General features: G+C 38.9%; 1 protein-coding gene across 23 annotated transcripts in view; it reads right to left on the reverse strand.

Annotated features, from left to right (window-relative positions):
• ARPP21 (cAMP regulated phosphoprotein 21) overlaps nucleotides 1–27,647 on the reverse strand; it is a 255,713-nt gene that overhangs the window by 85,176 nt on the left and 142,890 nt on the right. For 19 of the 23 annotated variants that reach the window (XM_075418775.1, XM_075418768.1, XM_075418770.1 and 16 more), the window contains 8 exons: nucleotides 19,599–19,767; nucleotides 17,682–17,887; nucleotides 16,807–16,848; nucleotides 15,808–15,897; nucleotides 11,539–11,689; nucleotides 10,219–10,297; nucleotides 8,847–8,906; nucleotides 7,808–7,948 (listed from right to left, as the gene is read on the reverse strand). In XM_075418775.1, the coding sequence (XP_075274890.1) occupies nucleotides 7,808–7,948; nucleotides 8,847–8,906; nucleotides 10,219–10,297; nucleotides 11,539–11,689; nucleotides 15,808–15,897; nucleotides 16,807–16,848; nucleotides 17,682–17,849 (731 nt within the window). In that variant the 5' untranslated portion in view covers nucleotides 17,850–17,887; nucleotides 19,599–19,767. Of the gene's footprint in view, nucleotides 1–7,807; nucleotides 7,949–8,846; nucleotides 8,907–10,218; nucleotides 10,298–11,538; nucleotides 11,690–15,807; nucleotides 15,898–16,806; nucleotides 16,849–17,681; nucleotides 17,888–19,598; nucleotides 19,768–19,853; nucleotides 19,904–21,832; nucleotides 21,894–27,647 lie in introns of those variants that run through there. The other 4 variants (XM_075418772.1, XM_075418773.1, XM_075418778.1 and 1 more) reach the window with 4 other exon arrangements.

Raw genomic sequence — 27,647 nt, forward strand, 5'->3', positions numbered from 1 at the left:
TACCATGACAAACTCTTGTGCGTACTTCTACCTCAGGCCATTAACATTTTCCCCATCTCCAGCAGGAAGGCTCGTGGATCAGAAGTCATCCCCTGAACAATTACTGGCCTGAAGAAGAGCAACTGTTTTTAATAACTTGTCAGATACAGCCTCACAAGGCTACCTTGGAAACAGCGAGCAGAAACGACTGACTTTCCTTATAAAGACAAAGGATTCTCAAAACTCATGATACTTTTTTTAATTTCCAGTGATCATGTCATATTTCCTACATTAAACACGAGGCAGGCAACAGAAGTATAAAAGGCAAATACTAAAACCAATTCGGACCACATCTAAAATTCACTTGCTCGTGCATTAGCACCTTGTTTCTGAAATGCCCAAATTTACAGACTTTATGTCACCTAATACTGATGTACAGTTACCTCTGAGGAAAGCACAGGGGCCATTTCAGACTTCCAGATCTCCCTCCATTGACTTGAAAGTATAAATGACCAAACAGCATCTTGATTAACAGGCACTTCCCTGCTACAGCTTGGATGAGCACATAAAGACACAGGTTAATTACTCATGTAAGGAAGAGTTTCCCTCAACCGAATTACGTATTTCCTATTCCACAGCACTCTCTTCCTGGGTAACCTCCCATCTCCCCACACAGAGCAGGTGACAATAACCTCCTATAAGGTTTACAGATATTTATAAGAACTTGTACTATTAAGTAGTGTGATGGCAAGCATAAAAACAAACGCACACCCCACCAGAAAATGAGAAATACCACAGATGTCTTCTAATTAATGCTTAACCAGTATTTCATTACAGTATAGAACAGCTGTAAAGTACATGTCCACCTTAATTATAAACAATTTAGCTTTGATAAATTACTTTGGACGAAAATTTAATATTGGAGCTATTAGAACTGGTTCATTAACCCTAACATCTCATTTACAGACTAAGTCATTTCCATGGGTCCAGTATATGGCTTGTACTGATTGAGGTAAGCACGAAGCCAACATTTCAGGGTCAAATTCAGCTCAACTTCAAGTGTACCAAGTATTTTTTTTTCTTTTGTATCTTCCATGGAAAACAGGCATGTGACTAAAAAGACAGAATGCTTGCTCAGAAAAAAAAGTCTATCCTAATTCAAGTATCATTAAAATAAAGAAAAAAAAAAAAAGACTGGGATAAAAAAAAGCGCTCAATCTCTTCCAGATGACCATCAAGCAATGAAATGATGAAGGCACAGAACCTCAACGTATTTAGTGGACCAGCAGCAACTTTGTGCCTGAAACAAATGCCTGTAGCGCGCTAGTAAGATATTGCTAAAATCCCCACCAGTTACTAACGTACATACGCCCGGAATTACTTCTCTAATCACCATGTGACTGGATAAAAGACAGGCGATTTCTCCACGTCAGCTGGCTCTCTCTTGCGACAAAAATTCGAGGCATTGCAGTGTGCAAGGAGGCTCAGGCCACTGCTGGAGGCAGACATTTCCTGAACCCCAGTGCAAAATGGCTAAGCCCCCTCAGTGCTCCTCTGAAGTGTTTCTCGGGAAGTTCCCTGCTCCTTCTTGGATGCGAAAGCCTTCCCCTCCTTGGCATGCATGGATGTGCTGCCAGCCCTGGGCTGCAGTGGGAAATGCCAGAAAGGAGCTAAAGGCTAAAACCTAAGCATCACAGCAATGACTACTGGGACACTGGGCTCTTGCATCCTAAACGTGATTACTACTGCACTGAAAAAAAGTTGTTTCTAATCATGTTCCTAATTTCATGAAGATTAAAATAAACAGATCATTTTTCTGAAGAAAAATAGATTATTTATTTCAAGAAATAAAACCCACGAAAACCAGGATAATTTGTACTTCAAAACTACATATGTTACTATCTACAACAAACTCACAGTTGTGTTATTATACACTATTTCTTCATTATGTTTGTACTAAATTCTTAGTTGCTTAACGTATTAGTTCAGTTTAAACCGGGACAAAACGTCACACCTCAGACAATTACAGTGTTATTTCCCAATTATACATGTTTCTTCCATTTTAGCTGCATACGTCTATTACGCACCCTTGCATTTCTCCACACAATTGTAACATATGACAATTGTATACTGACTGGGCAACAGCAATTGTAAACCGGTGGGAAAGTATAGATATCCCCAGTTTCTGTTTATTTATTGGTAGTCAAGGAGCAACTATTCTGTAGTGAAGATGGGAAAGAGGTAACTGTAATAGCGAAGAGAGGAACGGAGCAGACTCCATAGTCCCTTGAAGAAAAGTAATGCAAGGCTCCAAGGAAAAAAAAATAAAACCAGAAATAATGGTGTTCACATACTTTTTCCTGTATTATGTGGCTCATAAAACCGATTTTACTCTCATGCGATCATTACTCTGTGTACATATATAATAATCAAGGCTAGCACAAGGTGCTTAAATGCAGATGCAATCCATACAGCAAACCATTTGCCAGATAACTATTCCGTGTTACAAGGTGCGGGGGACACACACACAACAGACAGGACAGGACACCCAAAACTGTGCTTCAAACTCTCTTGCAAACATTGAATTGCTTTGACTGAGATCTCATAAAAAATAAGATACCTGCATTCAGGTACACAGTTGTAACTACTACCATATAACTAACTAAAAAGAGCAAAGAGCCGTTACCAATTGTTGAAAATGTCCCACCTTTCCCATCAACAAACAACTGCTTAAAAAAATTGAAGTCATTTACACTGAGCAACCACGAATACCTTATTCAGTCAAGGGGAAAGACATACTTTTCTGCATGCTCCAAAGGCTGTAACGTTTGGCATATCAAAGAAGTCTTCCTGGCACTTCAGCCTAGGGTAGAAAAAAATTCTAGAAACTATTCCTCACTGATATTGCCAATGTTCAGTGAATGCCATTTTACTGACATGTCTGTAGGATCCTGTACCAAAGTTCAGATTCTTATCTTAAGACAGTGAAATTAGCACAGTGCACCTCTACTAGCACACGTTATCTACAAGAACACCCTGTGTATACACAATAGAAACCTGATAAGAACTTTTCTTCTCTGCTTGCAATGAAAACTACTCTTACACAGACGAGACAGAATAACAGATTCTATGTCATAACTACAAGGTCTTCTAGGTTATTCAAAGTACACACTGTACATTATGTCTCCTTCTGCTGATACAGTTCACCCCTAAATTATAACGAACCCCTATAATATGCATAACATCTTATTTTTTTACACATATCAAAGGAACCAAAAAACCTTTCGACTATGCCACTATTAACACTCACATTCGCAGAGTAAGAAGAAAACCAAGTATTATAAGGTTCATAACTCACAATGCTCTTGAAAAAAAATTAGTCATACCTGAAGATATGAGTATTGGTATGAAGTTTGTAATAGGTATGTTACGCCCTCAGAATGTATGAAAATGTCTAAATACAACCACTCTATATTATCAGTACTCCACCTTCTCAATTCTGATGAGACCTGCCACTCACACTTATATAAAAATGTACATGAATGCATGTGTAGGCTGCGGTACAGACATACTTGCCACATGAGCCATGATCTCAACGACACGAAAACCCTTTTCAATTACCAAGCACACCAAACACTCTTCCCCTGCATTTCTCCACCTATTTACAGACAATCAAATGAATGAATCTGAACTGACACGTATAACAATATGAACAGTTCTGCAAAAAGCTCTGAAGTACTTCCAGTTGTTTGATACAAATTATGAGGAATATACAGAATAGAAGGTGGCACATACACATTATTTTGGCTCCAATTTCGGATGCCCAGTCTAACATCTTGCCTCAATTCCAAACTTCTGTTTATATCATATTTCACTGTCTTAAGTTCCCCATACATTTCTGTCTATCTTTAGACAGATGACAAGCAGACGCAGATGACAAATATATATTACACTGGTGACACGAGAGCAGTTTCATATTGAACAAAGCAGACTTCCCCATGTAAGTAGCATTTGAGCTCTTTGACTATAAAAACAAAACAACAACAACAACAAAATTCTCCCTCATTTTCTTATCAACTTTTCTCATGTGTACTGCTGAGAATAAGATTTCAAAAGTAAGACAATTTAGTTAGGCAGGACTTTGTAAGATATCAGATGATGAAAAACAATGTTTAGTTTTCAAAGTTGTTCTTTTTAAACCTAGTCTCAATTTCAAAAATCTTATGGAAAGATAATTTGTTTTTAAAATCCACTCTTCTGTAATGAGAGCTAGAGTACAGAGACTTAACTTCATGAAGGTTAACAAACATTTAGGTAGTTGAGGTCATCTCTGTTTTAAATTTAATTTCCTAACAAAGCTTCAAAAACAGTATGACTTGTTCACATTCCAATAATTATTTTTTTAAAAAAAAGATGCACCTTAGATTAAGCTCCTCATCATAAATACTCTTCAGACTGCAAAACTGTCATTATTGCCTGACCATATTTTTAAGAGAGACTTCACTAAGAGTTCACAAAAGCTGCAGGATTGCAATTCCAGAGAGAGTCAAGTCCCAATTCATTTTTACCATCATTTTTCCCTCTCCGTAAAGCAGCACAGATGACCAGACCAGCTGCAACCTCTTCAATACACCATTTCTCAAATTCAAACCCCCCAAAAGTAGGTACTTTATAGGCACACGTACACAGAAGGGCATATACCTCACCTTCAGATGGCCAACTGATGAAAAAATGAAATGTCCCCATCCACTCCGCTCATACCCTAGTCCGGTTTGACAGACCCTACTCCGTACTGTGGCACCTCTAAGGTAGCATTGTTACCAGATTTTCCCAACCAGCCCGCTCATCTCCAAGCTGTTAACTCTTCTGACACTTATGCCTCCAAGCACCTGCAGGCAGCGAGCACAGGAGATCTCTGCTAAACAGAATAAATGCACCTCACTGCCCAGAGCCAAGGAACAACTCCTCACCTTTGCAAGCAGAGATGTGACATGAACCCTCACTCAGCCAGAGAAATCAGCCACACGGTGCTTACTCAAACCCATACGGCGACTCTGCAGTCACATGCTCTTCTCAAACAGGCACACACACGCAGAAGTCGCAGCCAGTGCAGAATTCATGAATGCTGGAGTATGCAAGAATTGTTCCCTCTCCAAAATATGCAGCTAAAGTACTTCGGAAACCATATGCCATAAAGAGATAATTTATTGTCAAAACGCATATCTTCAGAGTATCCATCTACGTGGCCTCTCCATAAATTCACACAAAACTATCAAGGCTCAGGCTTACAGCACAACATAACCACGTTGAACAGTGCTTCAGCCGCTCTCCAGGTTTTCCGGTATTCTGGAAACCTTCCAAGTAGTAATTAATAGAGTCAACACATTCCCAGTATTTGGTGTTGATTCTAAACCGTACAAAACTGTCTCCTCAGAGTACTGAAATGCAGAACACGTGAAATCACACTGGATGCTTTCAGATGGGAATTTAGACAATATTTGCTGCAGATGATAAAAGTCTCATCAGCCCCTATTCAAGCTGGATAATAACAATCTATTTTCTGTCAGAGCCAGGGACGTTTTAAAAGAACATGCTACCTCCTCCAGTTATGAAAAGAAAGAGCTATTCTACAAAGCTTTATTTTACATCAGTATCAAAATAGTGTAAATAACACACTGGAAGCACCATGATTCAATACAAACTTCAAATAATCCAGTTACCTACTACCAAATCACTGCAGAAGGGAAAAAATCTGCAGTTTGGGTGGTGCTTACAAAACAGCTGTACTCACAGTTAACAGAGGGGCAAAGCCTTGTATTTATTTCTGGAAGATCTACACAGGAATATTGTCAGAATCAGTTTGTCCGGCTCCGTGTCTCACCTCCAGCTTGCAAGACCACAGCTGAAAGGGTCATTCGATCCGTTATACCCCTGCAACGTCCTGCCAGCTGAGGTTGCCCACAAGGATGCCAATTTATGCCCAGTAAACAGCCTTGCTTGCTCATTCCCACAATGCAAGAACCACAGCTTCACCAGAACACTCTCATAAACTCTGGACTGTCGAAGACTACTTCAGTGTCTTCTCCAGGAGCACTGTGCAAGCATTTCTAACAGCGCTTCCAGCGCCACCCATCTCTGCAACACACAGCCACACAACCAAGCAAGGTGTTATCAGATATTAATGTGATACTATCACATTATCGAGTCAACCAGGAGAAGGCAATGCTGTGAGGAAAGCTCTGTAGCAGTTCGTGCACTACAGAGGTGACAGAGATGCGAAGGGAAAAGGGAGAACTATAAAGAGAGGAATGCCTGAAAAGCCTTCAGATACAATTGATTGTGTTTTGTTTAAGAGGAGACTAATTTCTTTTTCATTTACAGCTCAAAAGCCAACACTGGTTTGCTGCATACCCAGTGTTTTCTTATTCCTATCCAAACACAGCCCTCGCGCAGGGGCAGATATTACCAGACCTCAAGGCTAAGCCTTGGCAGCCTGAGCGTTCGTTTTATCAAGCTACTGTCATTCTCTTGACTTCTGAAAATCAGGCTGTTAGCGCACGCTTTAATCAAACCTCTAAAAACATTAATGTCTAAGTATTGTTTTACAGATGTCTGAGCATCTGAGGGTTAGCCCATGAAAAGGATCTAAAATAAATTGATAATGCTATAAATATATGATAAATAATAAAGAAATTGATAATGATATGATCTTAAATTTACTTCACAGAAGATTTTTAGGGCTCAGTGAAATAACAAATACCAATGTGTTTGGCTCAGGTTTTGATCTTACAAAATCAGGTAGTCCTTCGAGCCTTCCACAGGAGAAGCTAACAGCACTAAAAAAAAACCCCCAACATTCTCTGCAACTGAGTCTAAGTAAATCACCTAACTACTGGATATGTAAATGAAATAAATGTTTTTATTTCTCCTACTAATTGAATACAGGAAGCACACAATTTTCAAATGGGGCTTTCCTGTTCCAATACCAGATACCAAAATTTCATTACCCAGTTGTAATTACTTCCTCTTTATTATGCAGTTTATAGGCCAAGAGAGAAAGTAAGGCTACGGTTCCATAATGGTTAATACACACGTGGCACTTGGCAGAACAAGTGATGCTGATTAGTCAAGGACACATGACTGCACCTTTGCAGAATTAGCCAGGGAACTTCATATTGAGCTTTTGCTAGCTTTATACAGGTTGATGGAGGAGAGCATAAAGCATGCCAGCACAAGTTTAACCTGCCAGGAATTTTGCAATGCATTTGAACCATCAGAAGAAATTCATAACCCACAAAAACTCTGTGGTCAAACTATGAGAGTTGAAGAGAAAATGAAGTGGAACCAGGAGGGGAGCAGAGGAAGAAAAGGAAATAAATGGTGTCAGGTGGCAGAGGGGAACCAAATCCTAAATAATCAGGTTGGGCAGAAAACGACTCTTCAAGCAGGGAAACCCAGAACAAGGGCAGAGGCAATCTTCCAAATACACTTTAGGAATACAGCAGTATGGTACCAGGTGACACGTAAAGCAACAAGCTAATTTCTGTAGCAGAGGGGTGGCACTACAGAGTCAGGGAAAGTAACATTCCAAGATACTGCATTAAGTTTCTTGCAAGAGACAAACTGGGTTAATTTCTCCTTATGCATCTTTCGATCCCTAAATAATCTCACAATGCTAGCCCTGTCCTCCCCTCCCACCCTAGAAAGGGATAAACAGCACTCACTCTTGCTATAAAAATAAAAAAATAATAATAAAAAAACCAAAATGGTCATGGTACAAACCAGCTCTTGTGAAAGGGAACAAGCGAAACACAGTGTTGCTACTTACATTCTTGTATTGCTGGTCTTGTTGATAATTACAGATTTTCCAGTCTGATCCACATTGTGATCCATTCCAAAGTAAGCTGCCACTCTGTGCACTAACATCCTCTGATACGACGACATCTGAGGGAACTTTTTATAGTGATTACTGGAAAAAAGAAAACAAATCACACCAATAATTACACTTCCCTCTGAGCTATAACTAAATGAAAATAGCGGTACATTTGATAACTCAGCGGACAGAAATCGAACTGAAAACTTCTCCTTTGTGCACTTACATACAAAAAAATGCTACAAAAAGGCAGACAAGAGAAAGGAATTATATTTTGAGTTTCTAATAAACACATTTCCATGCACCACATTGGGGCAAACAAAGCTCACGCTTCGTGGTATCTACTGAGTATTCTGTATGTTGGGAAGAACTCATTCCCCGACCCCGCACACACTCTCCCGCTCCCTACACAAAACAATCCTGCAGATTTGCTGAGACACTGACAACAGCTTCCTGGCTTTCTCCCAAAGGTCAGACACAGGGCGATGCTGGAAGCAGCTAGTTTGGCAAATACTCCTTTTTTTCCTTCTCTTACTGTCAAAATGCTTATTTTCCTGTCAGCATCATTTCTTTCTCTGCTGCTATTCTCTCTATTTTTTTTAAAAGCTGCAGAAACCTTTTACTATAAAGAGCACATAGTAGCAAGCATCCCTCCACCCAAATTCAGTTTGATTTTCCAACACATTGGAATAACATAGAACACAGAGAAACCCGTGAGGTAGCCTATTTGATCATTCTCTGCACTGAAAGCTTTTCATATGGGTTTGCATCGAAGTGGAGCCAGTGCAATTATGACACAATGAAAAGCAAAAGGTTTTCCTTTCCATCTACTGTATTTTAAGCAGTACCACCATATGTCAGGAAATAAAAGCCTGATCATGCAGCGTGCCAGTAACAGCACTCAGGACACCATGGTCCATACAAGCATATCCCTTGCACAGCTCACATTGCTACATGCACACATGACAATAACCAAGTGTGGAACTCAACTTACTTGTTGTCACTAATAAAATCAATAATTTCCTGTTCCATTTTCAAGAGTATCATTCTGTCCCTGTCAAAACGAAACACAAGGATTTGTAGCATCAACTACCAGCAGACATTTTAGATGAAAAAATGAATATATCAATGTTTGTAAGGCAATTTTACATCTTGATTAAAAATGAAACATGCTTTGCCCTGGTGCATCGGGAGAAGATTGCAGCCTTCTTTGCTGTATCTCCGCTGACTTATGTGACAGACGCGGCTCTTCCGTGAGCTCAACTTTGGTCCGAGAGCGCTTCCAGCTACACCAGGCTGTGATCAACTGCATAGAAAAACTCTGACTGCTATGGACAGCTTTGGTCCTTTTTCACCCTTTTTGGATGGAAAATTAGATTTCCAGCTAACCTAGCGCTTGCACGAAGAGAGCTGCCACCACAGAAATTTTCAACATTTTGTCTGAGACATATCTTCCACAAGGTATTGATCTGCAGACAAGAAGACTGGGCACATCTCATCTAGTTAGAGAGAGCACAATGGAGAACACCACCTTTGAACTAAGGCTCCCAGGAAGCAATGCTGCAGCATTTCTCAGTCAGAATGCTCAGTTTTCAACCAGAGGGTCTCAGAAGTTACTTTTCCCCTCGTCCTCTCCTGCAAAAAAACATTCAAAAATTTCCCGAGCGTATTCCCACGCATGTAATTTTTTTTTTCTAAGCTTGATAGAGTCCATCACTCCTTAGTTCTTTTGAACTTTCTCATTTTGTGCAGATAAAACAATCTGAGGATCTTCCATCATCTGTACAAGAAGTGATGCAAGCTGTTAGGTACACAATTATTCCTAGTTCTCCTATAACTGCAGAATTATATGGTACCTATTTAACAGATTCCATTGAAATGAACGTTGAAAATCACAATGTATAAAAGTGTTATAGATCCTTCCTTAGACATTTAGAGGCAAATTTAACAATGAGATGAGCTTGCTGCTCAAAACTAAAACTATGGGAATACCGAGAGCAGAATTTGGCACTATGTGCAAGATTTTAATTGTGTAAGTCATTGCCCAAAGAAAGCTACTTTATATTCATACACAAATCTCCAAATGCAATGGTTATATTACTGCTAAAATCATGTAGAGCTATATGCAAGAAGGTAAGGACAAAGACCACATGTCACTGACAGTGAAATTAAGCAATGGGTGACTGGACAGGAGAGTAGAAGTTGATGACCTTTTATAGCTTTTCGCTCAGTTAACATCCTACCTCCTTCACATTTTCCCTCATAACCATTTCCAGAACTAATAAAACATGGTATACAGTTACAGGAACTTGAAAACCACCAGCTTTAGTTTCAGGAGCGCCTGCTCTAATGCAGAAAATACCTACCTGGGGTTATTCTTTAATGTGTTAATGAGAAACTCATGCAAATCTATGCCTGTTGAGTCTGTATACTCTTGGCTGTAATCTGAAAAATAAAAACAAACACCCCCCACTCATTTATTTCATTGCAACAGTTACGATTAAGCTATGCTATAAATCAAAATCCATTTTCCAGCAACAATCTGAAAGCATATGCTCTGAAAGAAAATGTTCATTTGGAGTTCAGTCAAGAAGATCTACACTCAGTAGCGTCAGGTGGATGTTCATAATTCCTCTGTATTGTTCTACTGAGAACACAGCACCAAAACCAGACACCGACAGAAAGTGCTGGTCATTTGAAAAAAATCACAGGAAACGTTCAATGCCACTCAAGACTCTACCAAGTCCTTCCTTTAAACTATTAAAAATTAAAAAAAGTTTTATTCATCAATGTCTCTTTGCATCACTTAATATATGCAGTACACATGGGAAATGAAGCATCATGCCAGTAGGAATTCTATTTGCATTAACAGACTGAAATGCAGCAACATCTGAGAGTGGGCAGGTAACAGGGATGCGTGACAGTAGTCAGAATTAATTTTTCATCATTGCTTTATCACCTGACTCAAAAGTGCACAGAGATCCTCAAGCTGGCATGAACTGTGAGAGCTTCATTGAAGCCAACTGACAGTTCACACCAGCTGCAGATCCACACCCAGGTAGGCAATGATTATTTTTAAGAGATTACACTGCAACTTTGTACCATGGACTAATAAAAAGATTAAAAAAAAAAAAAAGGTAAATTTAGATATAAAGTTTTTTCTGAAGAAGTCTTAGTAGGTGATAAAAGTAAATTGCAATGCAGGTTAAAGGTCACGGATGGATTTCCTTATAGTATTTAAGAGAAATTCTCCATGAGAGACGAGCAATAGTGAGGAGGATTACTCTCTGCTGTCTGCATTGCGCAAATGACGTACCAGTATATTATCATTAACAAGGTTAAAAGTGTATTAGTGTTACCACTTGTTATATAATCACATGTATATTTACATATATGTGTGTGTGTTTATACCAACATGGTTAAGTATGCAGAGGAAAGATTTTACATTAAAAGAAAATTAATAACCTCCGTAACAAACCTCAGTTTGAAAGATTTCTTAAATTTCAAAGCTCAATGTTTGTATGAAAAACATTCTCATGCACACACATTTCAGGTTCTGAATTTTCTCAATGTATGAAAACATTTCTACTGTGTATTTATACACAAATAAAAAAACGCACGCTTACAAAAACAGACAATCCTTTTTATAACAGTAATTATAGTGACTTCAATACGTTTAAGTTCACCTTTTGATAACATTCTGATCTTGTTTTTTTCACTGTTTTTATCTTTTTCTTTATTTTTGTCCTTCTCTTTTTCTTTCTCGGAGTCATCTTTACAAGATTTATCTTCTTCTTGCAAGCTAGGAAAACTTGAAAGCTGTAGTTGGATTGATTCCTGTTGGGAAAAGAAGAAAGATAAATTTAGGGCCAGATTCAGTAAGCTTCCCATGGCTTCCAACCTGCAGAGATTTGTGTTAAACTACGTGTAGCTACCAAAGCTGAAGCCAGATACATTTCTTTCCTATTTGAAAAATGTTTGTTTGTTTTTTCCTTTTCCAGGAGAATAATGACATCTTAAGAGGCCAAATTCTAGTGGTATTTCTTCCCTAATGTCTGAATACTATAAACTTTTAATCTATGTATACTAAAGGTACTATATTATCCTACACTTTAGTAATTCTCATTTAAGACTTATTAGAACAGTGAAATACATTTTATATGTGCTTTCTTAAGTATTTCTATAATTTAATCAATACTATAAATGCTAAATGATGATTGACGGATAGATGTCTGAAAAACATAACTTTTTCCCCCCCTCACTAAAAAATCCTGCATGTTCATATGAACTGTTTTTCACATGTAAGTGCAGTACCAGCTGGACTGAGCTTTCAGGTTCTAATAGTAAAGGAGTGTCAGCAAACCATAAACTCCGTTGTATGCAAGAGGGCTTACTAACTTATCAGGTACTTCAAATATAAAGACATATGCAAACACGCATTTAGTAAAAAGGGCGAAATGTGCACTGCAATTTTCAAACAACTTGTGGTACGTGAACTTCTCCACGGCATCACAAGTTTTATCCTCCAAAATTCAGTATTTCAGAGAGTATGAGTCTCTTTGAAAGCATGCTTCAGGTTTTAAAAACTTTAACTGAGAATTCAAGCTAATTTGCTTTTTCTAATTTGCTTTAAAGAACTTTTTATTTCACACTTACATTACTTTATATTGATTTTGTTTTAACAAAACATAAATTGTTTTCTTTCAAAGTCACCATGGCATAATTCATGTATTTCTTGAAATACCAGTCTTGGACAAAACTAAAGGAAGGATACTTCTGTGTTCATATTCTTTTGAAGAAAAAAATGACCAAAATAATACTATATGCTTAAGTAGTGTAAAAATGCACATTTGAATTAAGCTGCCACAAAACTCCCTGGTAATGCAGTTTTTTTAAATAGAAGGGAGGGTCCTGCATGCCCAAATAATGAAAACCAAATTCACCATTACTGGAGAAATCAGTTTCCTGAATTATAGTAAATTCCTTTCCTTCACAATTTTCCAAAGAATACTAGCATACCAAAAGATCAATACGAAACTTTAAAGTAAGGGGTGGGCTGGTTTTTTTTTTTCCCCAAGCAACCAGACCCTTAGAAATTCAAAAGATGCTTTCAAGAACTATTACAAATCCTAGGTTCCTGATTTTTTTGAAGAACTACAAATCAGCCACCACAACACATGCAAGACAAGATCCTAACAGAACAAGATATTAGCATAAACATGCCACATTAAGACAGAAATTGCGTAATTTCTCAGCTTAATTGTTATCGACTTTTTGTGAAGTTCGAATGTGGCACAACAGACTACGCAAAGCACTGTAAAAGAGAAAAAAGCCCTAGTGCCAAAATTTCATCTGAAATACCATCGTTAATCCCTGCTTCCGCTACTTTTGGGTGAGTATTGGAGAAAAACTGAGCATACAGAGGGAAAGAGTGGAAACTCCTGGTCATTTCAGATAAGGATACACAGAAAAATGTTTGCTAACCCGCTCAGTTGCACACAGAGGACTAATGTTACACCTGCTTTCTTTCACTTGAAATGGCAGTTCTATTTCTCATTCAAACAACAAACTGTGGATCAACCACTGCCAAAAGACCCTGAAGGGTAACTGTGATTCCCTGCACTGCCCGGAGCAGAGCGACTGTGCCACTAGCTTTTCAAAACAGGATAAAAATGTAACTGGCCATGCTGTTCCCAGGACATTCATCCTAACCTTCACAGTGGTTGTTAAAATGCACTTATGAAAAGAAAAACGACAGACTTTACACATAAACATACATATGAACATACAGTAGATACTGCCTTACATGTAACATAATATATATTTGCACTAGAAGAAACACACAAAAGGGCTGTAGAGTTGTGAAAGCACGCTACTGTGTATTTTCTTAGATTTTTATTGATTTTTCTCAATAATAAAATACAATGTTAATAAATACATTGATACAAGGTAAGTATAGTGAACAACAAAATAAATATTCAAATTCCAATAATACACTTCTTGGTCAACAGTATAACATTAAAGGCAACATTCCTTCCAAGTAAGGACATACTGAACCATCAGGTAAGCGTTCAAGATCAAGTAATACAGGTAAACAAGTTTTTTCCCTATACAGGAAAATGAAGGCAAGTATTCAAATATAAATACAAACATCAGGTTTGCAGTACAATCCATACTCAGTAGTTCTGGCAATGTACCATACATTCTCTGGTAATTAATTCCCTGTGCTTTGTAAACCATTAAGATAAAATAATAATTTAAAAAAAAACAAACAAAAAAATCCACATTGAAAATAAGCTTTTTCTCCTCTAAAGTGAAAGCAAAGCAATTCGGTTGGCACAAAACTTCCCGTATCCGTCAGCCAGTCCAAGGAGGAGCCCGCAGGTCCAGCTTTCAATGGCAAAGCTGATCCACATTCATTAGTAAAAGGTCGGCAACAGCAAAAATATAATTTGTGACTAATTAATTACACCAAGCCAACTGCGTCTCAGGGAGATAGATGGTGAGGTCCAGGGAGGCATTTCATCTCCCATAAGTGTTTCGATATGGTCAAAGAAATCTTTGCCACAGCTGGCCAAAGTCAGGTAAGACCAGAGGCTGTGCATAACAGGAACCCCTCCTCTGCCTGGCATCGGGGTGCAATCTGGACAGAGATTTTTACCTCAAAACCTGCCAGTCTCTTTGACGTTTAGTACAGGTCCTATGCAGTACATTATAAACTACCATGCAATGCTTATTACAATCTCTATATATTATTCTCCTTTTCATTCTCCATTAAACAATCAAAAAATACAAATGAACAAAAGCCACGCATCTTGAGTAACGCAAGTTAAGCGGAAAGCGTATACCTACAACAGAACAACTGATAAAATAACCTGTCCATCTACTGCAAAAGCATCACTGTAGAGCAGTAGAACATGTAGACGTCCCCCCGCTAAATAACCTGGGTTTTGGAGTTTAAAAAAAAAAAATAATTAAAAAAATAGAAAAACCTCTCCATGCTTATGAGCTAAAAGGAGAGCTGTATTTGTTTTGCTTCAAGTCAACAGAGGAAACTGAGAAAGTACACTTAAATGTGATTTTGTGTTTTTGTGCTAAGCTCACAAGTAGTCACTTGCTCAAGCTCTCTCCATGGCTGATCACATTTGCACATAAACACCTCATAAATTATAGGCAGTGCTCATGATATTTTGTTTTTTTTTTTTTTGTTTGTTTTTTTTTTTTAAACCTTCCTCCTACCAGGCAAGCAAAGAAGAGTATCCGAGGTTTTCACTTTTACTTTCTGGAGTAATTTTTGAAATGAGTCTGTCTACAAAGACTGCCACTAGTTTTACTGTCGGAGGTAAAGGGTGCAGAGGACAGAACTCTACCAGCTGCTGGGAATACAACACTACCAGTACAGATAAACTCAAATGCACGCTTTTTGATACTGGAAAATCTACACCAAGAGTTTAGAAAATGAATGCCACTCAGTAGGAGGCATCCTCGGCTCTACCAAGGTATTCTGGAGAGCAAAGGACCTGTGAATTTTATGTGAAGGGGACACTGATACGTACTGGAGTCTCAGAGGAACCAGAAACCAGAGCACACTCATAACTGTATCTGGTGCAGCCTCGAAAGAGATAGCCTTAGAGAAAAGAACGTGTTAATTTGCTTTTTGATTGTTACTATTTTTTTTTAATTTTAAAATCTGAATTCTTTTGAATTCTTTTCCATTTGCTGAAATTTTCAGGGGGTCTGGAAAAAAAAGCAAACAACACCCTGTGATATAGTATAAAACTAATATTTCAAAATAAAATTCACGCTAAACCAGATAACTTCAGAAAAACGTGTTCATTGTCAGATGTAATTTTTCCCCCAAGAAAGACAATGTTAAATGCCCAATTAATTAATATAATCATGCAACTGAACATGGAGGTCAACCATGCAGCTAACAGCAATGATTGCAAGTGTACCTGATTATCATGAAGATTTTCCGCTCCCGGGCGAGGGGATGACTCTTCACACACAGCAAGACTCCGGACGAGTTTTCCCTTAGCTCCTGACTGAATAAGAGAGAGAAAACAAAACAGAGAACACTACTGACCCCAAGTCACGTAAGCTGCACACATCAGCTGTCCCTAAACATCCCAAATAACTACTACCCACCCAGCCAGCAAAATTGTATCTGCCTTCGATGCTGACAGAAAAGGATTCTAAGCAACGAGCCATTTGCCACACAGGGGAGGTGGAAGGCTTTTTAGCTCTTAATCATTTCTGCTACAGTTCATTCACTTCCACCAAAAACCTAACAGCAAAGAACACATAATCCAATACTGAAGGTAGTTTAACGTAAAGTTAAACTTAGAGGTTCCCTCTCTCCTTTGGTTTTGGGGTTTTTTTGTTTGCTTGTTTTGGGGTTTTCCCTCCTGTCCTCTCTTTTCCTAGTGGTATTATATCCAAGGAACACGGACAATAAAATGTGCAAGTTTTACGGATTTTCACTTGGAAAACTAAAAGAAGGTTTGGGTTGCTTTTTTTGTTCCTAGAAGCTCCTTCCCCACCCCCACCCCCCCCTTAGGAAGCTAGTCAGTCTCTGCTTCTTTATGTCAAGATTAGTCCACCAAAACAAAATTCAAACAAAAAAGTTAATTACTAAGGCAAAAGGTACGAGCTTTTTCGTTCCCCAGTAGCACACATGCTGTCTAACCCAAGCACACAGCAAGCACAGCAGCAGCAAAGTATGACGGATAAATAACGGGGAGCCTGACACATTTTATCTAGAGGAAGTCCTCTGCCTTTGTGCAACAAGATTATAAGGTGTGTAGGGAGGGAGAACCCAAACCACAAACAAAAAACACAGCCCAACCACCACACAAGTGATGAAAGGCCATCGTTTCAATTGCACAAAGACATTTGATCAAAATTCTTTATCCTACCACGACATGCAATCCCAAACAGAGATGGACCCTTACCTTGGACCTCTTTTTCTGCTGGTTCTGATTTGCACCTCGCTTCTAGGTGTAGCAAAAAAGAGAAGCAGTTATCACTTCAGTGGAAAATGTGCATGACGAGCATTACCAATAAAGACAGACACTAAATCACTCCTAAATGATATTTTAATCAGTTTCTGACTGCAAAAACAACTTCCCCAAACCCAGTCTGGAAAGCAGGGAAAACCAAGAATCATCTCTGCTCACTTTATTAATTTTAAGAACAGGTATAAACAACGACAACACATTGCACAGTGCTCTGTAATTTGCATATAATAAAAATGTAAGAAAAGGCATACTTAAATAAATGCTCCCCCTCTCCAAATTCCTCTTAAACTGTAGTCTCTCCCTTTATTTTTATATTCGATTGAGCAAAAAGGATTAAAAACCCCTCATCCGATAAAGTCTTCTTATCAAATTACCTTCTTTGGCTTTGCAAAACAACTTTTTGTTGGCAGTAACACCTACAAACCAAACCACACATTAGGTAATTATTCTTTAGTATTACCTGTAAATTCACGAGATCAAGGTAGTTTTCTAAATGCCCAAAGAGGGAAAACAGTCAAATATTTCACCAAGCTTTAACACAAACGTCTAGGAATTAACTTCTCAGAAAAATTAATAACATGGACAGCAGCCTAGAGAGCTTGAAAGGTATAACAAATAACAGCATTTATTTTATAGGGAGATAAAAGGACCCAAAATAAAATAAAATTTAAAAAATAAAAACAGAAGCTGTCTCAAGATTATGAGAGGAAAAAATACGGGAAGCGTAGACAATGAAAAAGATCATAGAAATGGAAAGGCAATGGTAACAGACTGGTACTTAACGCACCCATGCATTGTTCCTGTCTTACCTGAAGCTCTGTCTTGGCATCACCCAGCTTCTCCTCCTTCTCCTCTACTTCTGAGCTTTCAGATTTATTAAGGATACAGTTGTCCGGGTTTGCTTCAGAGATAGCAGTCTCGTGCTCTTTTGCAGCTTCCTCCGCTGTCTCCTGGCTCAATTTACCTTGCTCAGACATTCTTCCACACAGAAATTAAAATAACAAGACTTGGTGACCTGAAAGGTCAAGATATCATGACAAACACACACAAAAAAAACCACTGAAGGTGAATTTTTTTTAATTACCAAGTAAGTCATTTTATTTCCTTTGCTGAACAAACCCAAATATGTAGCTCAGGAGTGGAAAGCTACATATGTCCCAGGTGAAGAGATGCACTGAATCAAAAGTATTGGGTAACAGCAGAAATGTGTCAGGTTAAACAAGCAGAGCTCCAATCTACACGGTCTTGGTGGAGAGTGTATTTACGGTAAGGTGCTGTGACTCCCCAGCCCTATTCTCTCCTAGCCCAGCCCGAGGACCGCAGAGGTGCAGGCAGTGACTACGAGCGACTCTGCTACAGAGCTCAGTGACACCAGGCAGGAAGGACCCATTCAGGCTTCCAGGTCTCTGGCATCTCAGTGCTCCTCTCCTCCAGACTTTTTTCCTCTCTTTTTTAAAAAAAAATAAAAAAGAATAGCCAAACAAATAAACCAAACAGAAGTAAAAACCAAACGTGAGCAACAACACTGTTTTTAGCACTCAGGCATGGTTTTGGCAGATAGCGGAAGCCCACGGTGCTCACCACTGTTAGAAGAAAAATTTTGAAGAGACAATAATTCAATATAACTGAAAACTAAATTTGGCAATAAAGCGCTCAGGGTCAATGTTTTCAGGCATCAAGCTGACAGCTCCATTATTGAAATCATAAGCCTCTTCCCAAACACCATGTCACTCTCCAGCACTATGAAAACCCTACAGGAAGCCCTTGGCAGGTATTTCTAATGAAGATATCTTAACTGAACCGCATTTACACTCAGCTCACAATGGGTTGTTGTACAGAAGCTTTAAGGGCTTTTCAAAGTTAAAGCCTATTATTATTTTCTCTCTTTTTCTCTTCCCCCCCCCCGCCCCCAGCTCCCTCTCCAAGCCTCCCCCACTGATCAATTCTCAAATGAGACTCATGAATAATTTAACTTTTCTTTCCCCATCCATTTGGCTTAAGAAGCATCTTCAGGAAAAACAACTGCAGTGCAGAAAGGGAGTTATTTCAGAAAGGGTCTTTTGCAATACCTTGCCACTTCTCAACAAAGAAACAGTGGCTATTAAGAAAAACCACACTTCGCACTGTCTTTTTTTACAGTTTGTAATTATCATTCAACAGAGCTGATATCACTTACCTTCATTTTATGTAAGCTATGTTTTAACTGAAAAAATAAGACATACTGAGTGTTAAAAACTTACTACTTCCAATTTTTGCTTTTGCTTTGACACTGGAAGCAAATAAAATAATAAAACCTCTCCTAGATAAACCTCCCTTTTGAGAAGGATTGTGGATTTCACAGGAAATGAAGCTACATCTTTCATAAATAAACCGACTGGAACATGAAGCTCACAGATTAGCTCACACTAAGCCAAGTCAAGCTTTGAGCTGTTCTCCTTCCTCCCACCACCCTCACCAGGAAGTCCCATGGTATTGGCTATTCTGCACTTACAACTGAAACTTGGATTGCTCTGCTAAAAACTCAAAACACGACGAATGGCAAGACCTGAAACTGGTCTGTTAAACAACCCTCAATTTGTTAAGAATTTACACCAAGAAACGTACATGCATGCACGCACAAGTTCTTCACGGGCATAACAACCCTGCCGCTCATCTACATGCTTACACAGAGTTCACAAAACCAATTACACTCACAGTTTATCAGCTGCACCAAAGAAGCTATTTACCTGAAAAACTGCTATAACTCCCACTGTCTTTCTAGCGTCTTCTGTTGCTCTTCGCTGGTTAAGTCCACGCAAATGATCAATGACAACGTGAGTCCCATGTCCCCATTAACAGCTCAGAGTGCCAATCTCCATGATGGTCCTTCAGAGGGTTTGACGAATCATAGTCAACCTGGAAAAAGATGAAAAGTAAATAATAACAACAGTAATGATCATGGTGCAAGTTAAGGATGCAACAGATAGGACCAGATTTCTAACACTAATGACCAGCTTCAGGCAAATCACTTTCACAGCTTGATCCAGCTCCACCTGTCTCAAAACTGCCTGCTTCTTCTCTAATGAAGGCTAGAGCCGGCTGTTCAAGTCATAACAGCTCCTACGCAGGGAGCTAAAATTAACAATTGTATTATGCACTGAAGATTACTCACTTCAATTTTAACCTTTTTTAGTGAATTCCAGCACTTTTCATTAAAAAAACACATATATACATATTTATATATATAAGCTCATCTGTTTGCTTCAACAGAAATCACTGAGTATATGAAGTAAAAGGACTTCACCGATTTTTAACTACAGATTCTGCTCCAATTAAAATTTCAACAGTCAAACACTAGTGAAAAAGAAGGTAGGTGGGTGCTTTTAGAAAGTGACCTGCTTGGCCAGGGTAGTGAATCAAGATGTTCATTTAATAAGCCAAATAAAAGCTGAAATGATCAAGAACGGGAGGAGAAGGAAGAAATCCCACATTCCCTGAACAACAGCCACCAGAAAAACTTTTTTTTCAAGGCATTGTGTGAGGAGCAAAAAGGAGATCTCCAGGTTAAGGTTCGAAGAATAAACCTGAAAGAGTTTCCTCAGGAAAGAGTTTCCTCAGGAATGCAATTTATCCTGTTCATCAGGACTGTGTTTGCCAGCGGAATAGCTGATCTGACAGAAAAGGAGCATTTTGGGATGAGTCGGACCAATGTACAAGCCATGGCCATGTGCCGAACTGTCTTGATACAGCAGGCACCTCTTCTCAAGGCTTGCACATGAATCACAGTTGAAGCAATTAGTGCAAATACACAAAAACAGCAAATAGGAGGAAACGTATCATTCTGCTTGAGTGGAAAAGCAAAGCAAGCCGAAAATCATCTCACTAATATTAGACTCTCTGTTTCTGAGGCACATTTTAAATTGAGCATGGTTGCAACTGCTGTACAGTATGTGGCAGCACACCAGAACTCACCACGTTAAGAGAGCTGAATTTCATGTGCCAGAAATGTAATTTCGCCTTTCACAAAATCAAGTCCTGTCCCCTCTGGGAGCTCAGGTGCACAGAGGATACCAGCAGGCAGGTCTATAAACTACCACTGCCAGCCTACAAATTTATATACATAAAAATGTTTCTCTTCCTCAAATGACTTAATAATCTGTACAGACTAATATGAAGCACGTTTCCCACTTGCTTTTTGGTATTTATCTCAGGACATTTTCAGAAATTTTCTCATGGACAAACACGCTTATACGATCAGGGGAGTGACAAAGGAACAATATGGAAAATTATGTCTCAGCACTCAAGCATATGCAGATGTATTTCATGGAGCCAATACTCTGAGAGAAAAGAGCAGATAAACCATTGACTGAAAAACCTTTAACCCTTCCATGAACCTTTTCTCTCACACTTCCAAAAGAAAGAAAGGAAAAAAATCAACCAAAACCAATCAGAAACCAAAAAACTCCAGGAAACAGAGTGCATTATAGTTTCACCTGGAAAACAGCCAGCCAGAAGACAGACTGCTGTAATCAAAAACCTCCAAAACTGAAAAAACCACAGCTATACCAAAATCAGGACACACAAAAAAAATTATTTCAGGATTCTTCAGTGTTCCCATGTTCTGTGAATTAACTATTCGTAAGACAAACAGAGCAAAACAAAAAACAGACAACAAACCAACCAAACAAAGGGTATCATGCACAGCAAGTGAAGAGATCTGCCAAGACTCCAATAAACACCATTTTCTGGGCTTGTGCCGCAGATGCTCAACATAATCTTATCATGCTTTACCAAAGACACATTTCTTCATAAACTGAGTTCCCTGTACTGTTACATTCAAGACCTCCGATGCCAACATCATTTTTCATTGGCAATATACTAGAAGACCACAGAATCTTAAATTAAAACAAAACAAAAAAAACCCATAAATTTCCCAACAAAACATAAGCAAGTGAAAAATAAGCTTACAGTGCAGACCTACCATTTTTCAAACCCGCTGACAATGTTTCTTAGGATGACTTTCTAAAAAAATCCTTCATCCTCTGGGGGGTTAAAAAAACAAAAAAAAAAGGCAGGAAGAACCAAGACATATAGCAGTCACAATCGAGCTCTTCACCTTCCCTCAATATAAAATTCCTCCTCCTCCTCCATTAGGCAATTTACAAGTGATGACTAATCATTTACATACTACAAGACGTAAAATACACTTCTGGTTGTTTGGGTGGGTTTTCAAAGGGACTCGGGTTTCTATAAAATACTTCAGGGAGAGTATAAATAGCAAAAAGGAATCAGTCAGAAAATAGCCATTAAGAGTGAGACATTTTGATTTAAAATATATCTTTGTTTTCCACACGCTTCCAGAATATCTGGTTATTCAGTGACGAATGCACTTTTTACTGTTGTCACTCCTGAAGTGACAGCATTGTGATGGAAAAACATACTGGATTATTCTCTTTCTTGAACATCAACAGAATGTCAGCAATCATTTAACTGTCAGAATCTTCAGTACTGAAGTGACACACAAGGCTGAACAAACGCCATTATGTTTTTGCTCCTCAGGTGGAAACCACAAAGCTTGTTGCTAGGCAAAAACCACCTTCTTTCTTTGCAAGCAAAATTTCATAGGGGTGTTGGGATCTTAGAAGCAGCCTACAGGGGCTTGCAGCAAAATTTCAGCCGCCAATTCCTTAAAGCAACTTTTAGTATTGCACACCACAATGAAACATAAAATATGGGTGCCCACCAAGCCACTTGTAGAACCACTGCAATGTAAATAAAACCTGTTTGTACAGAATTTATAAGCGCCAGCTGATCAGCATACACTACGAAATGGAAATGCTGGGGATTTTTTTCTTAAATTGCTTGCTTTATTATCAGGATTTTCACTTCACAAGCTGAGGGTACTACCAAGCTTGAGCAGCTACTGCCAGAGCTCAAAGAGACAGGGATGGAAGAAGGCACCCGTGGTTGTATACGTTCATATGACGCATACCATGCAGATTCCAAGAAAAGTCTGTGGAAAGGAATACACTTAATTTAATGCAAGAGTTTAAAAGCTATACTCAGAAGAGCGAGCTGTCAAAAACACAGAATGGAAAAATGAGCAAAAGCATCAGAAACCCTTCCTCAACGAACATCTCATAGCTTACTGTCAACTGAAATTAAACAGAGACACACCTGACAAAACCCTAAGAGCCCACCACAGGACAGTAAGCGCTTTCCATATTATGTATCAGGAAATGTATTGATAGTCTCAAAAGTATCACATGCTGAAGCAGGAATTTTGAGAACCTTATGCTCCCAATAAATATCCGTGTGTCATCTCTCAGACAAGAGGATGAACAGACTTCAAGGCCAAAGAGCATACTCTTAACCAAGAGCAGGCAGCAGCAGCAGGCAGGATTGAAACCTGCCAGAGTGAAACCCAAGGCTTTTTCTCCAAATAAAGCTGCTAAGCATAGAGGTAAAATCATCTGAGCCTGACCGCCTCCTGAAAGTGAAAACTGGCTGACGTTGGCAGTACCTGCACGTCAGGATCCTTCTCCTGCCACAGTGATTCTCCACTCGCATTAATGGCTCGCAGGTACGAGCCCATGAGCTGGAAGCAGAGATGTCAGTCATGACTTCCACTATGCCACATATACACCTCATCCATACGTATAAAGATAACTTTGACTCATTGATAACTCACTCATCAGATTCCTGGAGACCACTGGAAACTGACTATGGCATTATCTTCTCAGTACACACAGCCCTCAACGTTGACAAACTCCTGTGGCTTAACACACAAACTTCCTGTTAATTGACATTTACCTAAATATTCCAGTTCCTACCATCAAGCAAATCTATGAAAATCTCAGGTTTCGCACTGAAAACAAAAGCTTCAACTCTGTGTGGTGGCTTCACAGAAAATCTTCAGGATATAAAACCTATTGTGTTTTTTTTTAAAAACAAACAAACAAAAAACTCCAGCCCCATCACCAAACCGAAAAAAGGCAAGTAAAATAAATCCTAGAGTTTTAGTTTGAATACACTACTACTCAGATTTCAGTCCTAGTCTTCAGGACCTATATCACTAGACACGTGGTACCGTGTGCTGCTTCTCACTCTTTTCCTGCAGAAATACACATCTGCACTTGAAAGCCAAGTTTGCATACTGGCATAGCAGGCTTACAATCCCTGGCAGCTATCACACCAAAATGCTTTCGTATGAAAAAAAAAATTAAAATAAAGTAAAAATTAAGGCTGTGAACTACATGGAATCGTACAAGTTCACTGGCTGACAAAAGAATGAAGACTAAACCTGAAAAACTAAGGGCAAAAAATATTTTTAAAGGAAATGTTTGAAGCCTTATTTTATTTCCCACCTCCTCTTGCCTTCACTTTGTCCCCTGTCCATCTTCCCTACAAAAACAGATCTAGCGATCACCTACATTTTCTGTTCCTACATGCCACAGACCATTGCGAGTATAAGGTTATTTAGACTCATTCACTGTTAGGGCTTTAACAGAGACTGTCAGCAGATGCAATTTTTTTTTCAGGAGTTACAGAAACATGAGCATCTGTGTACAAGGAACAGTGCAGAGGCCACTGACCCACCTTAAGCACGCCAGCCAACAACCACCAGTGGCAACAGTGGTCACATTTGATGAAAATGGGGGTGGACTGAAATACGCTGGATGAGATTTCAGATCCTATGCAACAATCTGTTGTCTTCTAAAAGATGCAACTAGATGATATGAGGAGCAGCATCCCAGCTGAAGCCTCTACCTTGGAATAGCACTGGCTTTCCCCCTAACCTGCATGTGAAATCCAGTATTTACAAATTAAAGCAGGGATGAGAACAGTCTAACAATCAAAAAAAAACCCAAACACAGAAACAAAGCCATTTTTTGTGGCTTACACCCGATTCCTTTTTCTCAGAGGGATCTTGTTCCTAACAGATGGTCACCAATATTTTCCCCTTTAATCCCCTGTCAGAAGGCCTCATGTCAATGTCATCATCTTCAGCCAAGTAATAATGATGATGTTCCCTTTAACTTGTGTTTCTGCAAAGCTAGATTTACCCAGGTAAACAAATACAGATAGCCTACAAGGAAAGCCTTTTTTTGTTTTAATACTTAAGAAAAGGCTCAAAAAAAATGCTATTTTATCTGTCATAATGACCATTTGAAGTGTTCCAGGATCAGCATGAAAAGATAACGAGGCTTTGAGTGAGCTGGCTAATAAACATCAATCACGCAAGTTTACTATGAACTAAGTAACAACCCAAACTTTTAACAAGCTAATCAGATGTACAAACTGGTACCCTTGGAATGAGTTGTTTGCTTTAGCCCAGCCTTCAACACCATCTCATACATTTCAAACACACATGCCAAATTGGATCTCATACCCAGACATGAGCCTGACAAATCTCCCTAAAATCGAAGCCACTAAACTAACTGGTCTCACTGTTAGCTGGTGGAAAACAGCACAGCTCCCATGATTCCAAACACAGAGACACAGTGGCTCCCAGCCGTCCTTTCAATGCACGCCATCTCCTCACAACACACAAAAGTCATTTAGCTCAAATCCTGTAATGAAAACAATAGCCAACATAGGCAAATACACAATTCAAAGGGAAAGGGGGACTGAAACTCACCTTCCCAGATAATCAAGTCTATTTCTCTGCTATCAAAGACAATTGTATCACAAAGTCCTCTTTAGAGACTAATAGCTTTATTTTAAGATTAGAGGGGGTCTAGGGAGGATGCTCTAGTAATCTTAGCGTAAGGGTGTTCAAGAACCTCACTGCCTTGCCAGGACACCTTCTCCATTACCCCACTGTATGCATCAAGTCCTTTGTACATTTTTCTCCTTGTGCCAACAGTTGTTCTTTATTTTAAATAGCTTTCCCAATTTCTCAGTAGTTCTCCTGTGGGAAATAACTGTACGTCACCTCACTATTTGCTGTTAAGTTTAACAAAGCAAATTCCTTTTAATCACCAGTTAAACAGGTATACACTAATTCCATTATTATCTACATCTAGTCCAATTTTTACCAACTGACAGTCTGCTTCAACATTTCCTTACATCACTCGCATGCTTTTCCTCCACCAGGACAGCACCCTGTGGAGACAGACATCCCCTCCACCCAATGATGCACAGCAATGAATGCACTACAGGAGCTCTGTTTTCACAAACACTAAAACCAGTTTAAAGACAGTGAATATCCACGGATATCCCAGAAGGAATATGATCATTTTGGTATGAAACACTGATCAACAACACAGCATAAGTGAGCCTAGGTTCCCCACATAGAGGTCTCAGCTACACTGAGGGCAATCAGAGCTACTGCAGAGCCTGGGAGCTGTCACAGCCTGAAGTGGTGGGACTGCAGGTATCCAGCACAGTTCATGTGAGAAAGTTCAAGCCATTTGTGGTACACCATAATATGCTGTTATACTTAATGAAATCTAAAATAACATATAGCTTACATTCATTTTAATTGGAACTATATATATATATATAGTTTAATGCAGGAGTTCTTGAAACATTATCTGTTTCTCTAAGTCACACTATCGCTACTCTTTCTTCCTTCGACGCCTTCTCTTTGACATTTCTGTCCTCTCAGGTAACCATGGATTAAGTTCATTTTGCTTTATACAGAGGAACTATAAGCTCAATTTAACCTATTTCTTTCCTCCTACAGCTTTTCTAGAAAAGCCGAGCACCACAAGTCTGCATTTTGAGCATATACGCCTTTGAAGAATTTGGTCTAAGTGGACTGCAGGTAATAAACCAGTGGTCAGCTAAGCCATCATGCCTCATTCACAACTAACCAACTGTGCCAAACAAAAACCAGCTGAGTGCAAGGAGGGAAGAAAACACCCCACAAACTAAACAAAACAAAGGAAACAATTTTGGACACTATTAACAGAGTCTTTGCACAAGACTTTCTGGGCAGCTTCTCCCAAAGCAATTTTTTTTTTTTTTTTTTTTGTAATATAATACTCAGGACACTGATAACCCATAACTTACAACCAATTGCTTTATACTTCTTCCAATGTCACCAGTGGACCGAGGCATAGCCAGCACGAAAATGCCGCAGGAATGGACCAAGTATCACCAAGTCTCACATACACTGTTCCCGATTTCTCTCCTTCCCAATTTATATAATGGCCCCCATATTTCATCCTGCCATTTCTTGACAAATTAGGTGAATTTTCACTAGCATTAGCTTAATTGGCAAATCCTGAAAAAAAAGTAATTGCTAACAGCAAAGCAGCATTATGCTGATGAAACAGACCTGCGCTTAACCACTAGAATTGCCTTAGTGGACAAACACCAACTGCAAAACAGCAAAAAACTTTCACATAAGAACTGAAAGAAGAAAAAAAAATATGCTATTTCCCTTCAAAAGTCTCTTCTGATTACTGGAATTAAACATAGTAGCTATTCCTGTTTGTCTTAATAACATTTTCTGAAACAAAACTAGCCTGCAGCTAAAGAAAAACATCTTCTTTCCAAGAAAATAAAAAAGCAAGCTATAAACCTACAAAAGGTTTTTTTAAAAAAAAAAAAACAACAAAACCCCACCACCACACATTATATCCCTCCCCACTTAACGTTGCTGCTCAGAAACTGTGCAATTGCACTCTCCATATTCAAAGACAACTGGTATCAAGCTTGTTTTAATGCCTAGTAAGTTTTCCAAGCTCATATTCCAACCAATATTTGTATAGTTATAGCTTAAGTCTCCTTTACAAAAGGCAAAAAAAGTTAGAACCTTTGAGAGTTCCCAACACAAGATTATT

This window comes from Opisthocomus hoazin, chromosome 4 (genome assembly GCF_030867145.1).
Source record: "Opisthocomus hoazin isolate bOpiHoa1 chromosome 4, bOpiHoa1.hap1, whole genome shotgun sequence".
Taxonomy (NCBI): Eukaryota; Metazoa; Chordata; class Aves; order Opisthocomiformes; family Opisthocomidae; genus Opisthocomus; species Opisthocomus hoazin.